The following is a 21,198-nucleotide window of genomic DNA, read 5'->3' on the forward strand; positions in this document are numbered from 1 at the left end:
AAATGACCATCCCAACGTTGATGAATGGGCATGAATAAATGGCGTGCTCCGACGAGCCAAAGAGAACGGGCATATTGTTCTTTAGGTGAGCTGCTTTGCTTTGGCTTTTGGATGAGACCCTGAGTAGCAGGAACACTTGCAGCATTTGGGGTGACTGACTGACTGCAGCAAAGACCACGGAGGGTTGCAGCCGAGCTTGGCTCTCCTGGAGTCTAATCCTCAGTTGAAGCATTTGCTCTGTACTGTTGTAGGCAATCTCCTCAGGTCACTTTTTTTCTTTTACTTTTGTAGGGTGGATGGGCATGTACTTGCCTGTGAAGGTCCTTGGGCTTGTTGACTCCGTCAATAACAATTGCTATTTGTACTGAGAGCACCGAGCTGTCTGGCCCTGACCAGGGTCGGTGCACGTATGATGCCATTTCTAAAACCCACCCAGTAAGGTGGCTGTTCTAACCCCATTTCATAGACAAGAGTGATGGCTGACAGAGCTTGTCTTGGTTAACAAAAGGCAGAGCTAGGGCTTCATCCCAGGTCTGTCTGATACCATAGGAATCATCTCTTTAAAATGGGTGGGAAATAAAGGTCAGTAAAATCAACATTGCCTCCGGATTTCATTTTAACCAGGAGGGTCATTTCATCATATCTGGAACCTGCTGTGAGAACCCAGTAGCAAACCCGATAGAGCTGAGTGTGTTAGGTCGGTTGACTAGAGAAACAAATCCAGAGACACTCATGTGTGTATATGATAGAGGTGAATATCAAGGAGTAATTAAAGAAAATATCCTTGCCCAGTCCAGATCAAGTCCATAAGTCCAATACCAGACCGTAAGTGTGAAACTAGTCCACACATCCCTCTTCAGACTCAGGCAGCCACGTGCATTGATGCAGAACGCAGGAAAATCACAGGCCAGTGAGCACAAAGTTGTGTGGATTCATCACAGAGCTCCCGTAGGTCTCCATGTGGCTTGCCAGTGGGAAGGTGGAGGACAGAGAGAGAAAGGGGTGCCCGGATCCTTACATCCTTATGAGAAGGCCACACTCACCAGGAGGTCCCATCAGGCTGTCAGCTGATTGACAGACTAGACCCGCCCAAATCTTCTCACACAAAAAACCTGATTATCACACTGGATTTTGTGTCCCTCAGGTTAATGTCACTTGGTGAAGATTCTAGGAACAAAGAGCCAGGAATACTCTGAGGAAAGGAGGGAGCAAAAAGCACGTGACTGCCCTCCACATTGATTAATTGGTCCCTGAAGAGCTATTTTACCATTACTATTTTTACACTGTTTTTATTTTGGAAAAAAAACCAACATCATGAACTTTCTATTTCCCGATTCCATAATATTTAGATGTAGACTTACTAATGCACAGTTCTTTCTGTTCTCTGTGTTTTATTCGTAGCTGAAATGTAGACTATATTCCCAGCGTAGGCTGCAGGAAACCCCTTCGGACGACTTGAGTCCCGCCGTGACCCTGTTGTTAAACAAATGTCCCTGAGGCCTCAGTGTGCTGGGCACTTCTGTGGTCCTTAAGGGGAAGAGCTTTTTATTGCACACGCATTGCATCCTTCTCTGTCTCTGATGGGGTGAACTCCTCCCCAAGGCAAGAGCGACTTGTATTCAGGAAGCACTTGATGGCCCCCTTTCAGCAGGTGACACGGCAGGGCCCACATGAGTGAAGCTAGCAAGTTGTGCTCATGAAATCTAGTGACTCGAACACGGTTTTAGGATCTGTTTGCGACCAAAGGCAAGTGCCCAAACAGAAAAATGCACCCCTAACCCAGTTGTAACTTCAGGAAGTGTTACGGTTTGTTCATGTAAGTGGATAGTTTCACAGATCCCTGCTGCCTCAGCGATTGGCCACTACCAATAGCCCCCCGAGTTGCTCTAATGACAGGCGGTACTTGGAGCATTCAAGTATGGACAGATGTTTAGCAATATTATTTCTCCTCTCCTGCTGACTGATTCTCCGCCCCCACGCCCCGACCCCGTAGTCCTTATTAGCATGCAGGAGGTTGTGTTTTGGACTTTGGCGCCTCTCATTACCCGATCTTGTCAGAAAGACAGGCGGTGCGCCGGGAAGGCCACCGCTTTTGCTGGAGGCTTCTTGGATGATGATGCTTGACTGCGGTGACTGATGCGCAGAGACAGCCTCTCTCGCTGTCCCTTGTACCAATGCACCTTCTTAGTAAAGAGCAGGCACCTCTGACAAAGGGAATGGGCACTCCGTAGTCACTTAGAAGTACAAACAAACAGTGGTCGTTTTGTTGAGGGGTTTAGGGGAAGACCCTGGTGTTGTTGCCGGCTGGAGCAGCTGCTCTAAGCCAGCGGCTCTCTCCTTACGGCCCAACGAGTGATGGGTTCTATTCTTAAAGTGATGTCGTATCTACTACTGCTCGTGGGAGGCAATAGTTGTGCTTTGCAAATAATGAAAATAGTACCGAAAGGCTGGAGATGCTAGTCAACCCAGAGGCATTTGATTTAAGACACGAGAGAACTCCAGCTTCTGAGGGAGGACCTGGTAGTGTGTATACCACCTCATGTGTATACCAAAGAAAAATCCCCCTCGTGATCCCTGAGAGCTCAGGTTTTGAGGAAATAAAATAAAGCTATCAAAAACGCAGGTGCTGAAGTATCATTGCCATCATTTGCGAACCAAAACTCGTGTTCTCTCAGTTTGTAAATCCTACTGTGTGCTGGGGCCTTGTTTAATGGTGGTGAATTCAGTAATAAGAGCTCAGTCACACCTCCCCTTTACCTTGCTCTCCATCCCTTCATCGTGCAGGGGATAAGATCATGACTAAAACAGTGCTTGCTGGCTAAAGCGGTGGCAGTGTGAGGGGATGCTTTAAATGTTTTTAGCCTCTGACAAAGAAGTGTTCAGATGGCATTGTCTGGAGCATCGCATTAAGATCTCTTTAAAGTGTCGGAGCTGCTAAGATGGTACCCTGAGGATTAAGGTTCGCCTGACACAAGTTATGGTGTTCAGTCACCTCATATGAATGTGAAAATTGGACATTGAATAAAGAAGACTGAAAAAGAATCGATGCATTTGAATTATGGTGCTGGAGAAGAATATTGAAAGTGCCTTGAGCTGCCGAAGAAAGAACAAATAAGTCTGTCTTGGAAGAAGTACATCCAGAATGCTCATTAGAAGCAAGGATGGGGACACTTGGTCTCAAACCCTTTGGACGTGTTATCAGGAGAGAGGACATCATGCTTGGTAAAGTAGAGGGGCCGTGAAAAGAGCAAGACCACGATGAGCTGGCATGACACAGTGGCTACAACCATGGGCTCAACCATAACGACCATTGTGAGGCTGGCACACGATTGGGCAGCGTTTCGCTCTGGGGCACATAGGGCCTCTGTGAGTTGGAACTGACTCGATGACACCCTAGGACAACCACCACCAAGGAACATGGCTGGCTTAGAGGTGGGGAAATGTTCACTTGCGGCCATAGAATCAATCCTGACTCATATCAACCTATAGGACAAGGGAGAGCTGCCCTGTGAAGTTTCCAAGACTGTAACAGTTTACGGGCATCGAGAACCCTGTCCTGCAGAGCTACTGATGGTTTTGAACTGTCAACCTGTCGGATCACATCCCAACAGCTAATGTTAAGGGCAACTGTATGCACCAACCCACGTATGTGGAACTTTCCTTGTCAGGTACTTAAGGGTCATTCAAATGTAATTCCCTTCCAACTATTTATTGTGAGTTTGGTGAAGGTTTATTGAGCAGATCAGCATTTTAATTTAATTTTTTTCCTAGCATTTTTATATTCAACAGCGTCTCAAACCTCTCAGTGTCTTGCCCCCTTCCATCGTTGTTGGCCTATGTCCCTCTTGTTGGATATTGTCTTTCATTTCACCCAAATTAACACCTGCCAACCCTGTAGCCAGCGACTTCCTCTTCCCCTCCTTCCTCTCCCACCCCGGTAACCACCAAAGTCTGTTTCTTTAGTGTGAAACCCCTTCCTACCGCGGTCTCCTACACTATTGGTCCTTTTGTGATGGACACTTGTCACCCAGCTAATGCCCTCCAGTTCCTCCATGTCCTCAGGTGCGCCCAGCCCGTTTCCATTGTTTGTGTCCCAGTTTATGTGTCCATTCTTCCTCCGGGGGCAGTTGGCTCTGCACCTTCCTGCTATGGGGACTAGTGCTGCAATGGACGTGGTGTGCACACACATGTTCGCGTGTGGTTCTTATTTCTCTAGGGCCTCTACCAAGTAGAGGGATTGCTGGCCCATATGGTATTTCTAATCCGAACTTTCTGAGGATGCGCCATACTGCTTTCTCCACCGGTTGTCGTGTTTCAGAGTCCCGCCAGCAAGGCCGGGGGCTGGTTTTGGGTGATTTTCACACAGTATTACCGCCGTTGCTCATCTGCCGACTTTCGGTTCTTATGATTGTTATTTCATGAGGCAAATTGCTCCCCCACTGGACCTCTATGAGGGCAGGATCTGAGTCATATTCATCTTCTGCTGTCAGGGGATAATTGCTGAGTAAACTTTTAGGAAACAAATCATCTTCTGGCCTTCCACATCTGAAGGCAATCAAGTGTCTGTAACGCTAGTTCTAATCCCCGCTTCATTGTGTTTACAGCCACGACTGGTCCAAGCAATCTTCAGTGGAGATCTGGACGAGATACGGGTGCTCATCCACAAAACTGAAGATGTGAACGCTCTGGTAAGAGATGCTATGGTTGATGGCATTGTCTCACCTGGTTCACGGTCACGTGACCGTGAACTTCCAGTACTCTAGAATGCTTTTCAGAATTCTGCCTATTTATTTATTTATTTTTAAACAGTATCATTTTAATTAGAGATCGAAACAGTGCATCAGATGAGGCAAAGACGAGACTACCAGCTTTTAAAAAAAACCTGAACTGGGAGGGCCTTCCATTCTCGTACATTTGAATATACCAGAGAAAGGACTGGTATAGGCACCCAAACTCCACCCCTGTTGTTCTTGCAAGGGCCTAGGATGCTCATGGAGCGAGCCTGGTTGGGGGAGGGGGGATTGTGTGCCTAGCGACCCTGCCTCATCAGCCGGACCCAGCAGGCTAGCTCGCTCTGTGCTGTCACCACAGGAGGGCAGTTGGCTGAGAAAATGCTTTTCACAGTATCCCAAAGACAAAACAAAACAAATCTATCAATGAATCAGAATTCTGTTTTAAGTTCACAGAAGACATACTAAAAATAAAATTCTGTGATATCATAAAACACGTGCTTCTTTACCAAAATGTTCAAATCACAAGGTACAGTGGAAAAACAAAATCATGATGAAGATAATCGATATTATGAGTTATCTTCAGCAAGCCTCACAGGGTATGAAACCACTGATTTCTAATGGCACCGGAGTGACAAGTATTGCTGATACTGCATTGGCTTGTTAGGATGTTTCCATTAGACGTTATTGAAAATAGAGATATAATATGTTTCTAATGGTTCTCCAGGCTTTGGACCATTGAATCTATACAAAACAGGAGGTTGGCAAATGTTGGTTCATCATCTGTTTGTCTAGGTCACCAACTCAAAAGAGATTTCGTACTTCTAAGTGGTTGAAAGAATGGAGAGAAGAATATTTTGTAGTGGGTGAACATTATGTGAAATTCAAATTTCAGTGTATTCAGATCCCAACTCTCTGCCATCGAATCAATTCGGACTCATGGTGACTCTGTAGGACAAGGTAGCACTGCCCACATGGGTTTCCGAGGCTGTAACGCTTTACAGGAATAGAAAGCCTCATCTTTCTCTTGGGGGTACCTGCTGGTTACTCGGCTCGCCGTTACGGGCCCACGGTGTAAGCACTGTGCCCCAGGGCTCCCCCGTGCCTCTCTTGCCATCGGGGGCATTCTGACGCATCATGACCGTGTAGGACAGGATGGAACTGCCCCTGCACGTTTCTGAGACCAACTCTCTACAGAGTAGCAAGCCTTGTCTTTCTCCCAGAGAGGGGCTGGTGTTTTTGAACTGCTGACCTTGCAGATTGCGGGTCAACTCTTACCCATTATGCCACCAGGGCCCCCCAGTGCACCACAGACACTGAAACCTGCAAGAACGGTCGAGTTCGGAAAACACAGTCACTTTCCTTTTTCTGGATTGTCGATGGCTGCTCTTGTGCTATAAAGCGAGTGGAGCAGCTGTGCTGGAGACCTCGTGTGCCTGCGAAGCCTAGAATAGTTACTAGGACAGAAACAAAAACCTGTGCTTACCTCTGCCTCAGGGCACATGAACCTGGAGCCAGTGGATGCATTTAACTCGCTAAGTCCCTTCGCAGATCCTGTCGAATATGTGTGTGCATTTGTGCACACATATATCTATTTGTGCAAAAGGCCAAGCCATTCATTAGATTCTTAACAGGGTCTGAGACCCTTTAAAAGGTTAAGAACCACTGGATCTGCAAGGTCTTGAAACAAACTAAAATAACGAAAAGTGGAAAGAGCTAGTTAATAATTTATCCTTTTAATAGCTTCCTAGACCTGGATTGAACAAGCAATTATGTACAGTGCATGCGACTAATTCTCTTAATGGAACTCAATTACCCAAACGTTGCGTCCATCAAGGAGAGCAGTCTTTGAAGTTACCAATGTTCTGTAGACACCAGAGAAGCCGTCACACAGGGTAGGGAGCGCTCTGCCAGGGGGAATGAATTATGTGGACGGCCCCATCTCCACTGGGTTGGCGGAGTCCCTGATTCGGGAGGAGAGCCACTGGGTGCAGTCGGGGTTCTGTAGAACGGCTTTTTTGTGCAAGTCTTTGGCAGCTTCTGCCCAGCTGGCACTGAAAACAATGGGACAGTGTTGGGTGACATTTCTGCAAGGTAAGCACAGACGCGGCCAGGCCAGGCTCCAGGAGAAGGCATTCGAGCATTGTCCTGCAGGGTGTGACTTGCACTTCTAAGAGGAGGCAAGGCAGGCGAGCTCACTGCTCACTGTCTGACGTCACTGGCGTTGGCTCAGCCTGTTTGCTGGCTGTGTACCAAGCCCAGGCAAGCCCAAAGCATGGTTCCTGTCTTGAAAGGGGAAATCAAGGATACTGTATAGGTTAATCGGCAATCACTTTAGATGGTGCAGAAGTAGCATTTGGCTACTAAGAGAAAGGCTGGAGGTTTGAATCCACTCAGAGGCTCCTTGGAGGAAAGGCACTGGGATCTACTAATGCAAAAAAATCAGCCACTGAAAACCGTGGAGCACAGTTCCGTATCTGACACACAGGGGTCAGCTGGAGCGGGAATGGGCGCCATGGCAACCGGCAGCATTTCTGATTTAGGCTAATTAGGCGAATCTGGGCCGGTCGTTCTGATGAAGTGATGTGTGCCTTGAGGTTGAGGGATTAGTAGGAATTAGAATTGTGCTTGTGGTTTTCCTGGCTGTCTGTCGGGGGAAAGTACGGGGTGGGGGGGGGTGGGGGGCCAAAGGGAGGAGGAGAGTCCGTGAATGGCTGAGTGAGTGAACAAGCAGAAGGGTGGTCTGAGTTTCAAAGCGAACGTTCCAGGATCCAAGGACTCTTCTTTCCTCTCATGTCTCTTTAGGCTCCCCCTCCACCCCCCACCCCCCCAGCCCTCTTTTTCCTTTCTTCTGGCGAATATTAAGAAAATCACCTGATTTTCTTTTCTGTTGGAAATATTGCGCTGCCTCTGAATGCCACACCTCATTTCCAGTGCTCTTTGGGACAAAATAGTCCCACATGAATTCTTTTGCTGGAGTTAAATTAGGTAGCTTGGGGGAAGTTAGCAAGGAGAATGGGAGAAGTTAGCAAGGAGAATGGCTTCTGTGGAGCCAATCCATGGTGCCCTATTTTTTTCCTTCCAGCAAGGACAAGGGACTAGAGATTGCCCAATTTTGTTAGTGTTCCCTAGGTTTCAGTTGTATTGTTGGAAAGCTCTCTTCATAAGATTGAAAGCTGACGATCGATTTGAGAAGCCGCGGAAGGATCAGGAGGGTATGCTGAGTCTTGGTGATTTCTATGGCTAATGGTGTGCCAGGGCCTGGAAGTGTGGGAGGCCAATTGTACGGCTCATGCTGAGAAATCCATTTAAATCTCACCAGATGCAGCTCATAATTAAAAGACTTATAGATGACCCCATCTTTACTAACCAAAGCAAACCCAGGCTGGACAATAGCATCTGCATTTAGCACGCAGACAGAGATTCTGAAAGCCAACATTTGAATCCAGTAAAGGCATATTGTTGGGACTATATTAGGACAAAGGGTGTCAAGAGCGGAGCCTCCCTGCACCCCACAGGGGCCAAGGGGAGGGGCAGGTGACCCTGTCACTGCCTAACGGTGAAGACAGAGAGGGAGCCATACCAAATGAGAAAGGGTTGAAGAGACGGGGCATGTTTGGGGCTTGGAAGGCTCAGAGAACCGTCCAAATAGTCCAGACATTGTCACGTTAGAATGGAATGAGTCTTATCATGATGTAATGTGGTTCCAAACAACAGAAAATAATATTTTGCTCTTGTGCTTCTTATATTAATCAAATCTGAAAATCTCAATGACATCAGCAGTGCACAGAAGTGACGTGTTGACATGGTCGGGAATTAGCTCCCTCAAAGACCAGTAGGTGGGCTCTGAAGGGAGCCGATCAGTAGCTCACCTGGTCTCAGGCACCCACTCTGTGCCTGCGACAGACAGACAGATGCTTAGGGTGCACAGCGCTTCTTTCCTTTTGAGTCCTAATAAAACCAGCATTTCTTCTCCAAACAGCCCTTTCATTTTCGTTTTCACTTTTATTATGAATCGGCTGCAGATTTCCAGAGCAGATCATCATCGGTTTTACACCCAGCAATTCATACACATTTTGATCCATCTCATTCAGTGCAGTTCTCACTGTGCGGCACCACCTCTCACCTGACTTCCCTCCTGTGCGTCCCACTTCCGTCCTCCTCTTCTCTTAACCCTTCCGAACTCGGTCCTTGGCTCGGAATTCAAATGGTTGATTATTCTAGCGTATGAGTACCACGAGTGTGGTTGAAAATTGAGCCACTGGGTGAGTTCTGTTGCAGACCTGAAGGGCCATAGTCTAGGGGTTCCAGCAATCTCTATGAACCAGTAAGCCTAGTCTCTCTTATGACTCTGAGTTTTGTTTCACGTTTTGTGATCCAAGTGGATGTTAGTGGTAGCTGTGTATCACCTAGTTCTTCTGGCCTCAGGGTCAGGGAGACTGATGTTCAGAGGATCATTAGTCCATTGGAGTAATTGTTTCCATGCGTCTTTGATGTCCATCACTCCTCTTCTTTCCTCTGAACAGGGAGAGACCAGTACCACGAGATGGCTGCTCACTCTCTTGTAAGACACCCTTCACTACTTAGTGAAGTAGGATATAAGACATGGTTTTTGTGGGCTTTATTATGGCATTGACCTTGATGTCTCCTGAGATCTTGATCCTCAGTCCTCAGGAAAACAGCCCTTTTAAATTGGAGTTCATTTATAAATTGAATCCTCTTTCTCGTGCCTGGACTAGGTGAAGGTTATACAACTATGCAAGGTCACAACCCCAAGATGTGTAAGTCCCACATGAGATTAAGCCCGGAGGTTCATTCCTTTTTTAAAGTGTCTCAAACAGATAAGAATATACACACATCCACAATACTATTATAATCCTAAATAAAATTGGAAACAATGTCTTTATATCATTGAGTACCCAGTTTTATTAGTATTAATTTTACTAATGTTCAATTTTATTTTGCCTAGTTGTCTTAAAAATGCCTTTTCACATTTGGGTGGTGCCCAAGTTGCTTATTATAATCAATCTAGCTGACCCAACAACCTAATTTTGTTAAGTTGCTGGTGTTTATTATATGCTCTCAGAGAGTTTGACCCCAGTTTGCTGGCACCTTTTGTTTGTCCTCTCCATTTCCAAAAAGAGAAGGGCTGATGTGTGACTATAATCGATGACATTGTAAATTAAAGCCAAGCGTATTAAAAAGGGGAGAAACCCATTCAAGCTGTGGGTGTTGACTGTGGGCATGAATTCAAATGATAGTGGCCCACTGTTCTCAAAATTAAAGTGGAAGATAAAACAAAGACGAAACTGCCTTTATATAATGAAGGAATGTTTTACAAACTATGACATCATATCAATAATGACCCTGTCATTTCCCCCTATGCACATTTGTGCTGTCTCTTTAAAAGACAGGAAATCTTTGTTTTAATCCCCCAGAAGGAGTCCGGGGTGGATCCAACTAAAGTACTTAAAGAGCCAAAGTGACTGTGGTGTCTTTTGTTTTTCTTAGCTGGATTGTGCCATATACAATTCTCTGGACTGTTAGATGCTTAAGCTATGTAGCAAAGCTTTTAAAATTCTAGATGTTTGCATGTATTTCCTCATCCAAATATATCCTATTGATTTTTTCTTCTTTTTTAATGAAGAAATCTAGAACTTGAGACCTGAGGTGTTTGGGCAGTTTAGAGAGCTTGGCACCCTCTACATTAGAACTGACTCAGAAACTGTCAGAAATAAAGAAGCCCTGTTTTTTAAATTTTTAAATCATTTTATTGACGACTCTTACAACTCTTTTTTTTAATTTTAACAATTTATTAGGGGCTCATACAATTCTTATCACAGTTCATACATATACATACATCAATTGTATAAAGCACATCTGTACAGTCTTTGCCCTAATCATTTTTTTCTCCTCTTTTCTTTTTTTACATTTTATTAGGGACTCATACAACTCTTATCACCATCCATACATATACATACATCAATTGTATAAAGCACATCCATACATTCCCTGCCGCAATCCTTCTCAAGGCATTTGCTCTCCACTTAAGCCCCTTGCATCAGGTCCTCTTTTTTTTTCCCCTCCCTCCCCTTTCCTGCCTCCCTCATGTGCCCTTGGTAATTTATACATCGTTATTTTGTCATATCTTGCCCTATCCGGAGTCTCCCTTCCCCCCTTCTCTGCTGTCCCTCTCCCAGGGAAGAGGTCACATGTGGATCCTTGTAATCATTTCCCCCTTTCCAACCCACTCACCCTCCACTCTCCCAGCATCGTCCCTCACACCCTTGGTCCTGAAGGTATCATCCACCCTGGATTCCCTGTACCTCCAGCCCTCATATGTACCAGTGTACAGCCTCTGTCCTATCCAGGCCTGCAAGGTAGAATTCGGATCATGGTAGTTGGGGGGAGGAAGCATCCAGGATCTGGGGGAGAGCTGTGTTCTTCATCTGTACTACAACTCTTATCACAATCCAAACACCCATCCATTGTGTTAAGCACATTTGTACATTTGTTGCCATCATCATTCTCAAAACATTTGCTTTCTACTTGAGCCCTTGCTATCAGCTCCACATTTCCCCCTCCCTCCCTGCCCCCTCCCTCCCGAACCATTGATAATTTATAAATTATTATTATTTTTGTCATATCTTACACTGTCTGACGTCTCCCTTCACCCACTTTTCTGTTGTCCGTTCCCCAGGGAGGAGGTTATATGTAGATCCCTGTAGTAGGTTCCCCCTTTCCACCCACCCTTGCCCCACCCTCCAGTATCGCCACTCTCACCACTGGTCCTAAAGGGATCATCCATCCTGGATTCCCTGTGTTTCCAGTTCCTGTCTGCACCAGTGCACATCCTCTGGTCTAGCCAGATTTGTAAGGTACAATTGGGGTCTGGTCTGCCATCTTGACCACCTCCAGCCCTCGTTTACATGCACAGGACAGATGGAAAGTAAAATGGGGAAACTGAAGACACGATGCATTTGGCACATAACCTAAAATCTACCGCGAATTGCCAGAAGAGCCAGCAAATCCCCCTGAGAAGTACAGCCAGAATGTTCCTTACAAGTGAGTTTGCAAGACTTTGTTTTGCTTATGACTTGGACTTATCATCAGGAATGACCAATGGCTAGAAAAGGGTCATGTTTGCTACAGAGCAAAAACGAGAGGACCCCCGGGGAAAGGAATGAGGCAATAACTGTAACGAAGGGCTTTTAAACCAAAATCCAAATCAGTGCCGTCAAGTCCACGCCGACTCCTGTGGCCCCTATTGGACAAGGTAGACCTGCCCCTGTGGGTTTCTGAGACACCTGCTTACAGGAGTAGAAAGCCCTGTTTTCCTCCTGCAGCGTAGCTGGTGGTTTCAAACTGCAGACCCTGTGGTTAGCAGCCCAACCCGTAACCACGACTGGGAGCATCCGTGAAAGCAACAGACTCCCAGTCTTTAGTGTCATTGGGCAGGAATGCAGGCTCAGAATGGCTCCAGGCTTGGGACTTTTCCAAAGAACATATAGGAAATCTGATTTTTCAATGTGAAATCTCCAAATTGTTAAGTGATGTTCAAAAAAATAAATTGTTCAACATTGTGTAGACCGAAGAAAGCATGTGTGGGTCCAGCCTCCAAGCCACCTTCTCTTGCTAACTATGCATGAAATCAGCAACTACTCAGCATTGATGGTTTCTTTGGCCACCTGTGTCTGGAGAGTCCGACCCTGAAGCTGAGGGCTCTTGGTTCTGGGATGTCAGTTGCCAGACTGCTTGATGGCACCGGTGACTTCCTGCTGGAGGGAGGCTACTTGTCCCCCGCCCAGCTCAGGGACAGTGGTTTTTGTCTCAGGAGCAGGTCCTGGTTTCTCGGTGTGTGTGTGTGGAAGCACTGCCAGGTGCCTCCCTTTTGTTGATCACTGTCCAGGAGGCGGAGCTATGGTTTGGAAGCCATGCCTGGTGTCCAGTAGAGATGTTTCATGAGCTCCGGACTGCACGGAGCCGGCTGCAGTGACATGCCCTCAGTCATGTAAAATATGGAAAGCAAGCCTAGTTAGCATCCTTTCGAATTCTTCTCTGGTAGGGGTGTGGGGGCCCGTCTCTCCAGCATGGGGCCACAGAGAGCCAGTCTCTGTGTAGGAGAAATTCTATGACTATTTCAATGACGCATCCCTGGCATTAGAGAGAGGTGTCCGCAGCTACAGAAGGCACCTGAATGTGATTGTATTCGTACGACTCTGTAAGTGCTAGATGCTTTCACAGTCCTCGGGGCACTCTAGCCTTGAAAAGATGTGTTTTCTACATGCCTTGAAGATGTGAGCATCTATAAGATAAAAAACCTGGCATCTTTTTTTTACATTAGATATTATATTTGGAAGAGCATGGAAATGTAAATAAATGAAACATTTTTTAGGTGGAAAGAAACATTAAGTTGCCAATTGTTTTAAATTAAGTACCATTTAATTTTAAGGTAGGATTTGGGATGGGTATAGGGAAACTTATAAAGTAATTAGAAACGTTTTTGAGAAGAATAAACATGCATTGCTCTGTGGTTTGTAATAATAAATATGCACTATTTATTATATATTCTTTTTTTTCTTCTTTTACATTTTATTAGGGACTCATACAACTCTTACCACAATTAACCCATCTCCTCTCCTAAACCCCTCTATGAGGGGATCTCCATTGGCCGACACTTGGGCCTTGGGTCTCCACTCTGCACTTCCCCCTTCATTTAATATGATATATATATACATATATACACATACATATATACATATACACATATATACACATACATACACACACTTATATCTTTTTTTTTTTTTGCATGATGCCTTATACCTGGTCCCTTGGGCACCTCGTGATCGCACTGGCCGGTGTGCTTCTTCCATGTGGGCTTATTTGCTTCTGAGCTAGATGGCCGCTTGTTCACCTTCAAGCCTTTAAGACCCCAGACACTATCTCTTTTGATAGCCGGGCACCATCAGCTTTCTTCACCACATTTGCTTATGCACCCATTTGTCTTCAGCGATCCTATCATGGAGGTGTGCAGTCAATGGTATGATTTTTTGTTCTTTGATGCCTGGTAACTGATCCCTTTGGGACCACTCAATCACACAGGCTGGTGTGTTCTTCCATGTGGACTTTGTTGCTTCTGAGCTAGATGGCCGCTTGTTTATCTTCAAGCCTTTAAGACCCCAGTCACTATCTCTTTTGATGGCCGGGCACCATCCGCTTTCTTCACCACATTTACTTGTTCACCCACTTTGGCTCCAGCCGTTGTGTCGGGAGAGTGAGCATCATAGAGTTCCAATTTAATAAAAGAAGGTATTCATGCATTGAGGGAGTGTTTGAGTAGAGGCCCAAGGTCCTTCCGCCACCTTAATACTTGACCTATAAATATAGACACATAGATCTATTTCCCCATCCTCCTATATATATTTGCATGTACATGTCTTTGTCTAGACCTCCATGAATGCCCTTTGACTCCTAGCTCTTTCCTCCATCTCCCTTGACTTTCCTCCTGCCCTACTACCATGCTTCATCGCCACCTGGGCTAGAGTATACCTCTTCTCTAAGCAACCTTACCCTTGATCATTTCCCACCAGGCCTGCCACTCCCCCTTTTATTATATATTCTTAGACATAATATACCCATAGGTAGTAATAAGTAATTATGTTTACTTAGTACAATTATTTATGATAGATTGGATCTTCAAGATATGTTTTTTCAGTGAATCCCAAAGCATCTTTCTCTCTTTCTCTTCCTCCCTCTCTCTGTCTCTCTCTCTGTCTGTCTCTCTCTCTCTCTCTCACACACACACGCATGTGTGCACACACACATGCGTGCACACACACATGCATGTGCACACACACGCATGTACATAAAGTAAGTTAAAAATAGTGCTATTAGAATTCCATAATTTCATGGGTTTCTTCCAAACAAAGTGTGTTTAAACATTTTCTATGATCGGTAGATGATTGCAGACCAGTTCTTTCAGTAATATATCTGTCCTAGTCTTGTTAACTTGCTTACAAAAAAGAAAGAGAAATAAATCCAATACAAATGTGGCTTTTAAGAGGATCTACAGGGCTACTTAGATTCGAGGCAGAAAGGTCAGCTCAGAAGCTCATGGCGACTGTGGGATTTCAATGGGGTAATAGCAATAGACTTTCTTCAACTACACAGAACAAGCATGGTGGCTTATTAGGAAAAAGATTTTTTATAAAAACATTTTATTAGGGGCTCATACAACTCTTATCACAATCCATACATACATCAATTATGTAAAGCACATCTGTACATTCTTTGCCCTCATCATTTTCAAAGCATTTGCTCTCCACTTGAGCCCTTTGCATCAAGTCCTCTTTTTTACCTTCCCTCCCCGCTCCCCCGCTCATGAGCCCTTGATAATTTATAAAGTGTTATTTTGTCATATCTTACCCTGTCCGACGTCTCCCTTCACCCCCTTTTCTGTTGTTCGTCCCCCAGGGAGGAGGTCACATGTAGATCCTTGTAATCGGTTCCCTCTTTCCAACACAATCTCCCTCTACCAGGAAAAAGTTTTCAGATGATTGAAAATTGCAATGGTGAGATACAGTTGTGCTGAGGATCCTTTTTGTCTTTTGTTTTCCCATCAAAGGCATTCCTCAGAGGCAGCAAGGGATTCCTATGGATCCTCCCCCTGGAGCCCTGATCCCCCCACTTCAGAACTCGTTTGTTCCCCAAAGTCAAAGAACACTAAAAGGAGCATGATGTGGGTTGCAGGAGGATGTCAGAATTGTTGCTTTTACACGATGTAAATTGAAGAGCACAGGTTTCCTGGGGGAGAGGTGAGAGAGGTGACACACCACCTTCAGAAATGATAGCTTTACATTTTTGTTTAATAAAAGGGTTTTAATTAGTTTGTAATAATACTTTTTAATTTATCCATGTATATGTAGGATGTATACCATTAAATTTTTTTTCCCTCACCAATGCAGTTTTTACCTTTATGGAAATGAGAAAATCTATCAAGGTAACCCCTTTGGAATCAACAGAGTTGATTAATCTTCTGGGCAGGTTCTCTGCCTTGAAATTAACTGGCCTGGCAGATTCCCTGGGGAGCCACTGTTTTGAGTGGACATTTTTTCTTTCTTTTTTTAATGCTCCTCATGATGCTGACTACTAATTGCCTATTAACTTGTCATATTGCGGTGGTTTATATATATCATAGTTCGTAATACAGGGCAGCTCTCTAGCTCCCTGATATACACACCACGTGTTTTTCCTCCGACTCGTCATAGCCCTGCTTTTTGTCACCAGTGCCTCGTGTTGGTTTGTACCTTTGGGGCATACTTGCTCTGTAGAGTTGCTTTCTGCTCAGTGGAAGCTCAGGTGCTGGCTTGAGTATTTACGTTCAGTCCTTAACCCTTTCCAATAGGAGACACTTGGTGTGTGAATAGACATAGCTCTTCCTCAGGAAGCAAACGTAAACGAATCAATGGAAATGTGCAATCACACCCCCGGTTGAACTGCGCTGCCCACGGTGGGTGATGTGCAGGAACCCTGAGGAAAGCGCTTCCGCCGGCAGAGGCTCCCGGCATCCCACTTGGAAGGGATCCAGAGATGGCTGGCATTTTTTTTCCTAATGAAAAGTAATGGGCAGTATTTATCTCTCTCCCTCTTTTTGTAAACATCTTAAAACACACAAAAATAACCATGAGCTCACTGTCAATATGGAACTGTTGGTAATACTTTGCCATATTTATTTAAAACGTTGCAGATTATAAAACTTGCCCAGATGAGCACTCATAAGCTTGTGTTATGCATGTCTTCGCATAAATGCCTCCTTTTCTGGACAATTCTCCCCCATCCCCCCCTCCATCAGCCTCTACCCCCTTCCCCCTAGCTCGTCTCCCCATCTGGCCCATACGGGTGTTGATGTGTCTCTGTCCATCTCCCTCACTGTCGGTTCCACGGGAGCGCAGGTGTTGTTTTGTTCGCAGTGGAATCACCCATGTACACCCGCACCGGCACAAAGTGGGGGTGAACGAACACAGTGGAAACCCTCCGCTTGTGTGGCCATTCCGATGCTTCCATCTGCCCCTCTCCCCAGAGAGAACCACCACCTTGCAGTTGTCTGGACCCTTCTTATTCTTTCCTTCCCACCGTCTGAGTTTATGTTCACCTCGGATGCATGCCTGCATGTGTGTGCACGTGCCCTACAACACACTGGAGTGTTGTCTACCTGTAATAACGTGGCACATGCAAGCAGTTTGTTTATGTTCTCTGAGCAGAATGTCCTTGCCCACGGACTGGTCCCTCCTTTAATCGTGACTCTATCATCCTTTTGTCTGTTGTGTGCTTGGGAAGGCTGACGTGAACGCAGCACAGGGGGAATACTTAAGAATGACCAATAGGGATTATACTCTAAAAATAAAACCCTTGTAAATGACATTTTCAGGGGATGACTTCGAGTGCCGTCAAATCCACTTAATTACAAACTGCTCTTGTTCCAGGAGCTTGTGATTTAGTTCTTCGTATCTTTCAAAATAGAATTCCCTCAGAAATAACGCATATATTTTGATGGATGAGTATAGTTCTCCCAAATTAGAAAAAAATTTTTTAGGTTTTCCTCCAAGAGAGAAAAAACTAGAGAAGAAATATATTGATTTTCCTGTATTACGAACTACGGTATATATAAGCCACCACAATGTGACAAGTTAATAGGCAATTAGTAGGCAGCATCATGAGGAGCATTAAAAAAAAAGAAAGAAAAAATGTCCACTCAAAACAGTGGCTCCCCAGGGAATCTGCCAGGACAGTTAATTTCAAGGCAGAGAAACTGCCCAGAAGATTATGGCAACTCTGTTGATTCCAAAGGGGTTACCTTGATAGATTTTCTCATTTCTATAAAGGTAAAAACTGCATTGGTGAGAAAAAAAATTTAATGGTATACATCCTACATATACATGGATAAATTAAAAAGTATTATTACAAACTAATTAAAACCCTTTTATTAAACAAAAACATCAAAATGTAAAGCTATTATTTCTGAAGGTGGTGTGTCACCTCTCACCTCTCCCCCAGGAACCTGTGCTCTTCAATTTACATCGTGTTAAACATCACCGGTATTCATCACTTGATTTCAGGGGCCCTTATAAGTGACAAGGAAGGGTCTTTGTTATGACACAGTAATTCAAATCCAGACATACGGACAGAATCACTGCAGAGCCAGGGTTTTCGCTGGGGTGCCTTTGCACATCCTTCTTTCAGCTTCCTATTAGAATAGTACTTGCTAGGGGACAATGTTGTCTTCATAAGGATTTTGCATGTACAATTACAGTCATAACTGAAGAACTCATGAAAACCTTGCCACGTATTATTCTGAGTAGTGATTCAAAAGACCTAACTTAGCTGTGAAGCTTTCCCAGAAAGATCAAATGATTGACTCTGTTTTACGTTTTGCTTGTAGAAATCCATTTTTTGGGAGTGGAAATCCATCTTCAACCCACTGCCATTGAGTGCATTTCAACTCGTAGAGATTCTGTAGGAGAGAGCAGCGCTGTACCTCGTGGTTTCTGAGACTGTGAATCCTTCTGGGAGCAAAAATCCTCATCTTTCTCCCGGTGGGAGGCTGGTAGATTTGAACCACCAACATAGCTGTCAGTGGCTCCATCAGTAACTCACTGGGCCAGCAGAACTCCTTCTAACTTAGGACCATCTTTATATCTCTAGAACCATAGTAAGAATATCTTGTTTCTAGAGATAAAGCAAGATTCTATTTAGCCATATAACAATTTCAAACAGGTCTTTGTAATGCAGTTCCTAAGCGTGATTGGCATATTTCCTCAAAGCCTATTAAACCTGTGCATTTCAAAACAGTATTTAAAATATGTAAGTATGTAGTAGTTTAGTTGACTACTTAAGTGTGCTTGTTTCCCTTTTTCCCCACAAATTAAACTCACTGAGGTGGATTGAGTCTCTCATGTTCCCAGGACCATGGCTCGGACTGGGTTCCTCCCCTCCTGGATCACATCATCATGTGAGTGAGACGGCTATGTAAACCAAGATATAAAAGGACAGGGCCAGTGCTGTTCTAGACGTAGACATACGCAGTCTCCGCCCACTCCGTGGGTGGCCAGGACACCAACATCAGCAGATCCCTGTACTCTGTGCAGTGTCAGGAAGCGGCATGGGAGGCTGGGCCTGGGGGTCATAGGAGAGCTTTTAAACCCACCCACTGTCCTCATCCACCTGCTCTTTCTAACCCCGAAGGATTTGCGTGATGATGATGATGATGCTCATAATGGTCAGAGCTGCCAGTTTTTTATTGGGGCCCTTGATGTTTTCTCACTTTATATGTGGCTAAAAAGATTCTTTAGAAACTTTGAATTTTCATTGAATTTTAACATACAACCCAAATTAGAATAATCTGCCCCAAATTCAAAAGCAGCTCCCAAGAGGTCCCACTTATAGAAATTCTGGGATCACTGCCGGCCTTGCCTTACTGGTACCTCTTTTTGAGGACTGCTTGTATGGGGCACAGGTGCCTGCAGTTTTTGTCAAACCTGAAGTTTCAAAGCAAGTGAAGGTGATGGTGACCTCTTGGTCCCCACTCCCACCCTCCTCATGATTTGACCCCCTATATTCACTGAAAGCTCTGAAGCCCCTGGGCAGCCCTGTCTCTGTACCCCTGGAGGTTGGGGGTCTTCCCGGCGGCGGCGCCAGATGTGTGTTTACATTGCAAACAGACCTGTTTGCTTTTAGGGAGGCAAATGTTTTCTGTGTCTAACTGAGCTTGAAAAGTCTCATTAAGAAGCTAAGAAGCTAATCATAACTTGATTAAGTCAACAGTGGATGTTTGGCATGAAGATTTTAACTTGCCATTTGCAAACTTGCTCAGCTTTCTCAAGGTTCCTGATTGTCAGCTGGGACCAATACTTTTTCAGTCACCTGAGTAGTCTGTACTCCATCATCAGGGAATCCCTCCCTGCCTCTCCAGTAAGCCAGGAAAGAAAGCCCAGGCCAAGCTGGAGCCCCACACAGGAAGCTGGCTCTCGGATCTCACAATCCCAGGAGGACCTTTCTCTTGCCATGAAGCAGCGATCCTCCCTGTCGACTGCTCCTTAGGGGCCAGGCAACGGGAGGTTCTGCTTCTCTTCCAATCCAACTCCAAGTGGCAATGGTTTCTACTTGCATCTCTGTATTCATAAAATGCCTTGGCTTCAGCAAAGATCACATTGCTTTTTACTGGTATTAAATACTCTCTATAGCTCTGGGGATGTAGTGGTTATGTGTTGGGCTGTGATCCATATGGTTGAAAGTTCAGGGGGGAGCGGGGAGGGAGGGGGAAAAAGAGGACCTGATGCAAAGGGCTTAAGTGGAGAGCAAATGCTTTGAAAATGATGAGGGCAAAGAATGTACGGATGTGCTTTATACAATTGATGTATGTATGGATTGTGATAAGAGTTGTCTGAGTCCCTAATAAAATGTTTTAAAAAAAAAGAATGAAGAGGAACATGACAGGACAGCTATTTGATGATATAGAAGAGGTGAAGAAAAAATGAGGGTAGGTGCTATTAGCCATCCAAGCAGATGAGTGAAAAATGTTTCCAAGAATGGAATCACAGATTTGACAAATGTATTAAGTGTAATGAAGAGTACTTTGAAGGTGACAGGTTGTTTTTAAAAAAATTAAATATATATCTTTGGGGAAAAAAAAAAGGAAGTTCAAAACTCTGAGAGAGAAAGACTAGGCTTTCTACTCCGTAACAATTACCATCTCAGAAACCCACAGGAGGCCTCCAAGAGTCAGCATTGAAAATGGCAGCGAGTTTGAAGGTTTTGATTATGTAGAGGAAGATGTGCTCAATATCAAACATTTTATTAATTTCAGGTCTAAGAAAGATCAAGAGAGATACAGATGCACAAAATTGAATGCCATTGATACAGACATTAACATCACTGTAGGCACAATGAATCAGAATGATAACAGAAAGAATTCCTCTGAAAATGGAAGCCATCATGACAAGGGTTTTCCAAAGAATTGAGAACAGGAATCTGATAATACAATACAATCTGACAGGAATGCTTAGAGGCGAAAAAAGAGGATTTGCGACCAAATATGATCTGGAAGCACCATTTATAGCAAACTTTCTTGTGCTTTATTAAAAATGTACCTCATGATCATTAAGCATCAACAGCATCAGGTATCAGGCATCAGAAGACCCCAAACAATCATATCAATACAAATGGGGGTGGGGGTTGAGTGGTGACCCAAAGCCCATCTGTAGACAATTGGACGTCCCCTCACAGAAGGGTCACAAGGAAGGGACGAGCCAGCCGGGGTGCAGCACAGCATCCTGCAACACATAAATTTTCTTCTAGTTCTTTAATGCTTCCTCCTCCCATCATGACCCCACTCTTCCTTACAAATCTGAGCGTGTACACTGGTAAAGATAAGACTCTCAACACACAGGCTCCAGGACAGATGAACCCC

General features: G+C 44.7%; 1 protein-coding gene across 3 annotated transcripts in view; it reads left to right on the forward strand.

The window, feature by feature from the left end:
- ANKRD44 (ankyrin repeat domain 44) overlaps positions 1-21,198 on the forward strand; it is a 352,825-nt gene that overhangs the window by 129,362 nt on the left and 202,265 nt on the right. For all 3 annotated transcript variants that reach the window (XM_075529200.1, XM_075529203.1, XM_075529202.1), the window contains exon 2: positions 4,605-4,688. In XM_075529200.1, coding sequence (XP_075385315.1) covers positions 4,605-4,688 — 84 coding nt within the window. The remainder of the gene's footprint in view (positions 1-4,604; positions 4,689-21,198) is intronic.

The sequence above is a fragment of the Tenrec ecaudatus genome, chromosome 13 (assembly GCF_050624435.1).
Source record: "Tenrec ecaudatus isolate mTenEca1 chromosome 13, mTenEca1.hap1, whole genome shotgun sequence".
Taxonomy (NCBI): Eukaryota; Metazoa; Chordata; class Mammalia; order Afrosoricida; family Tenrecidae; genus Tenrec; species Tenrec ecaudatus.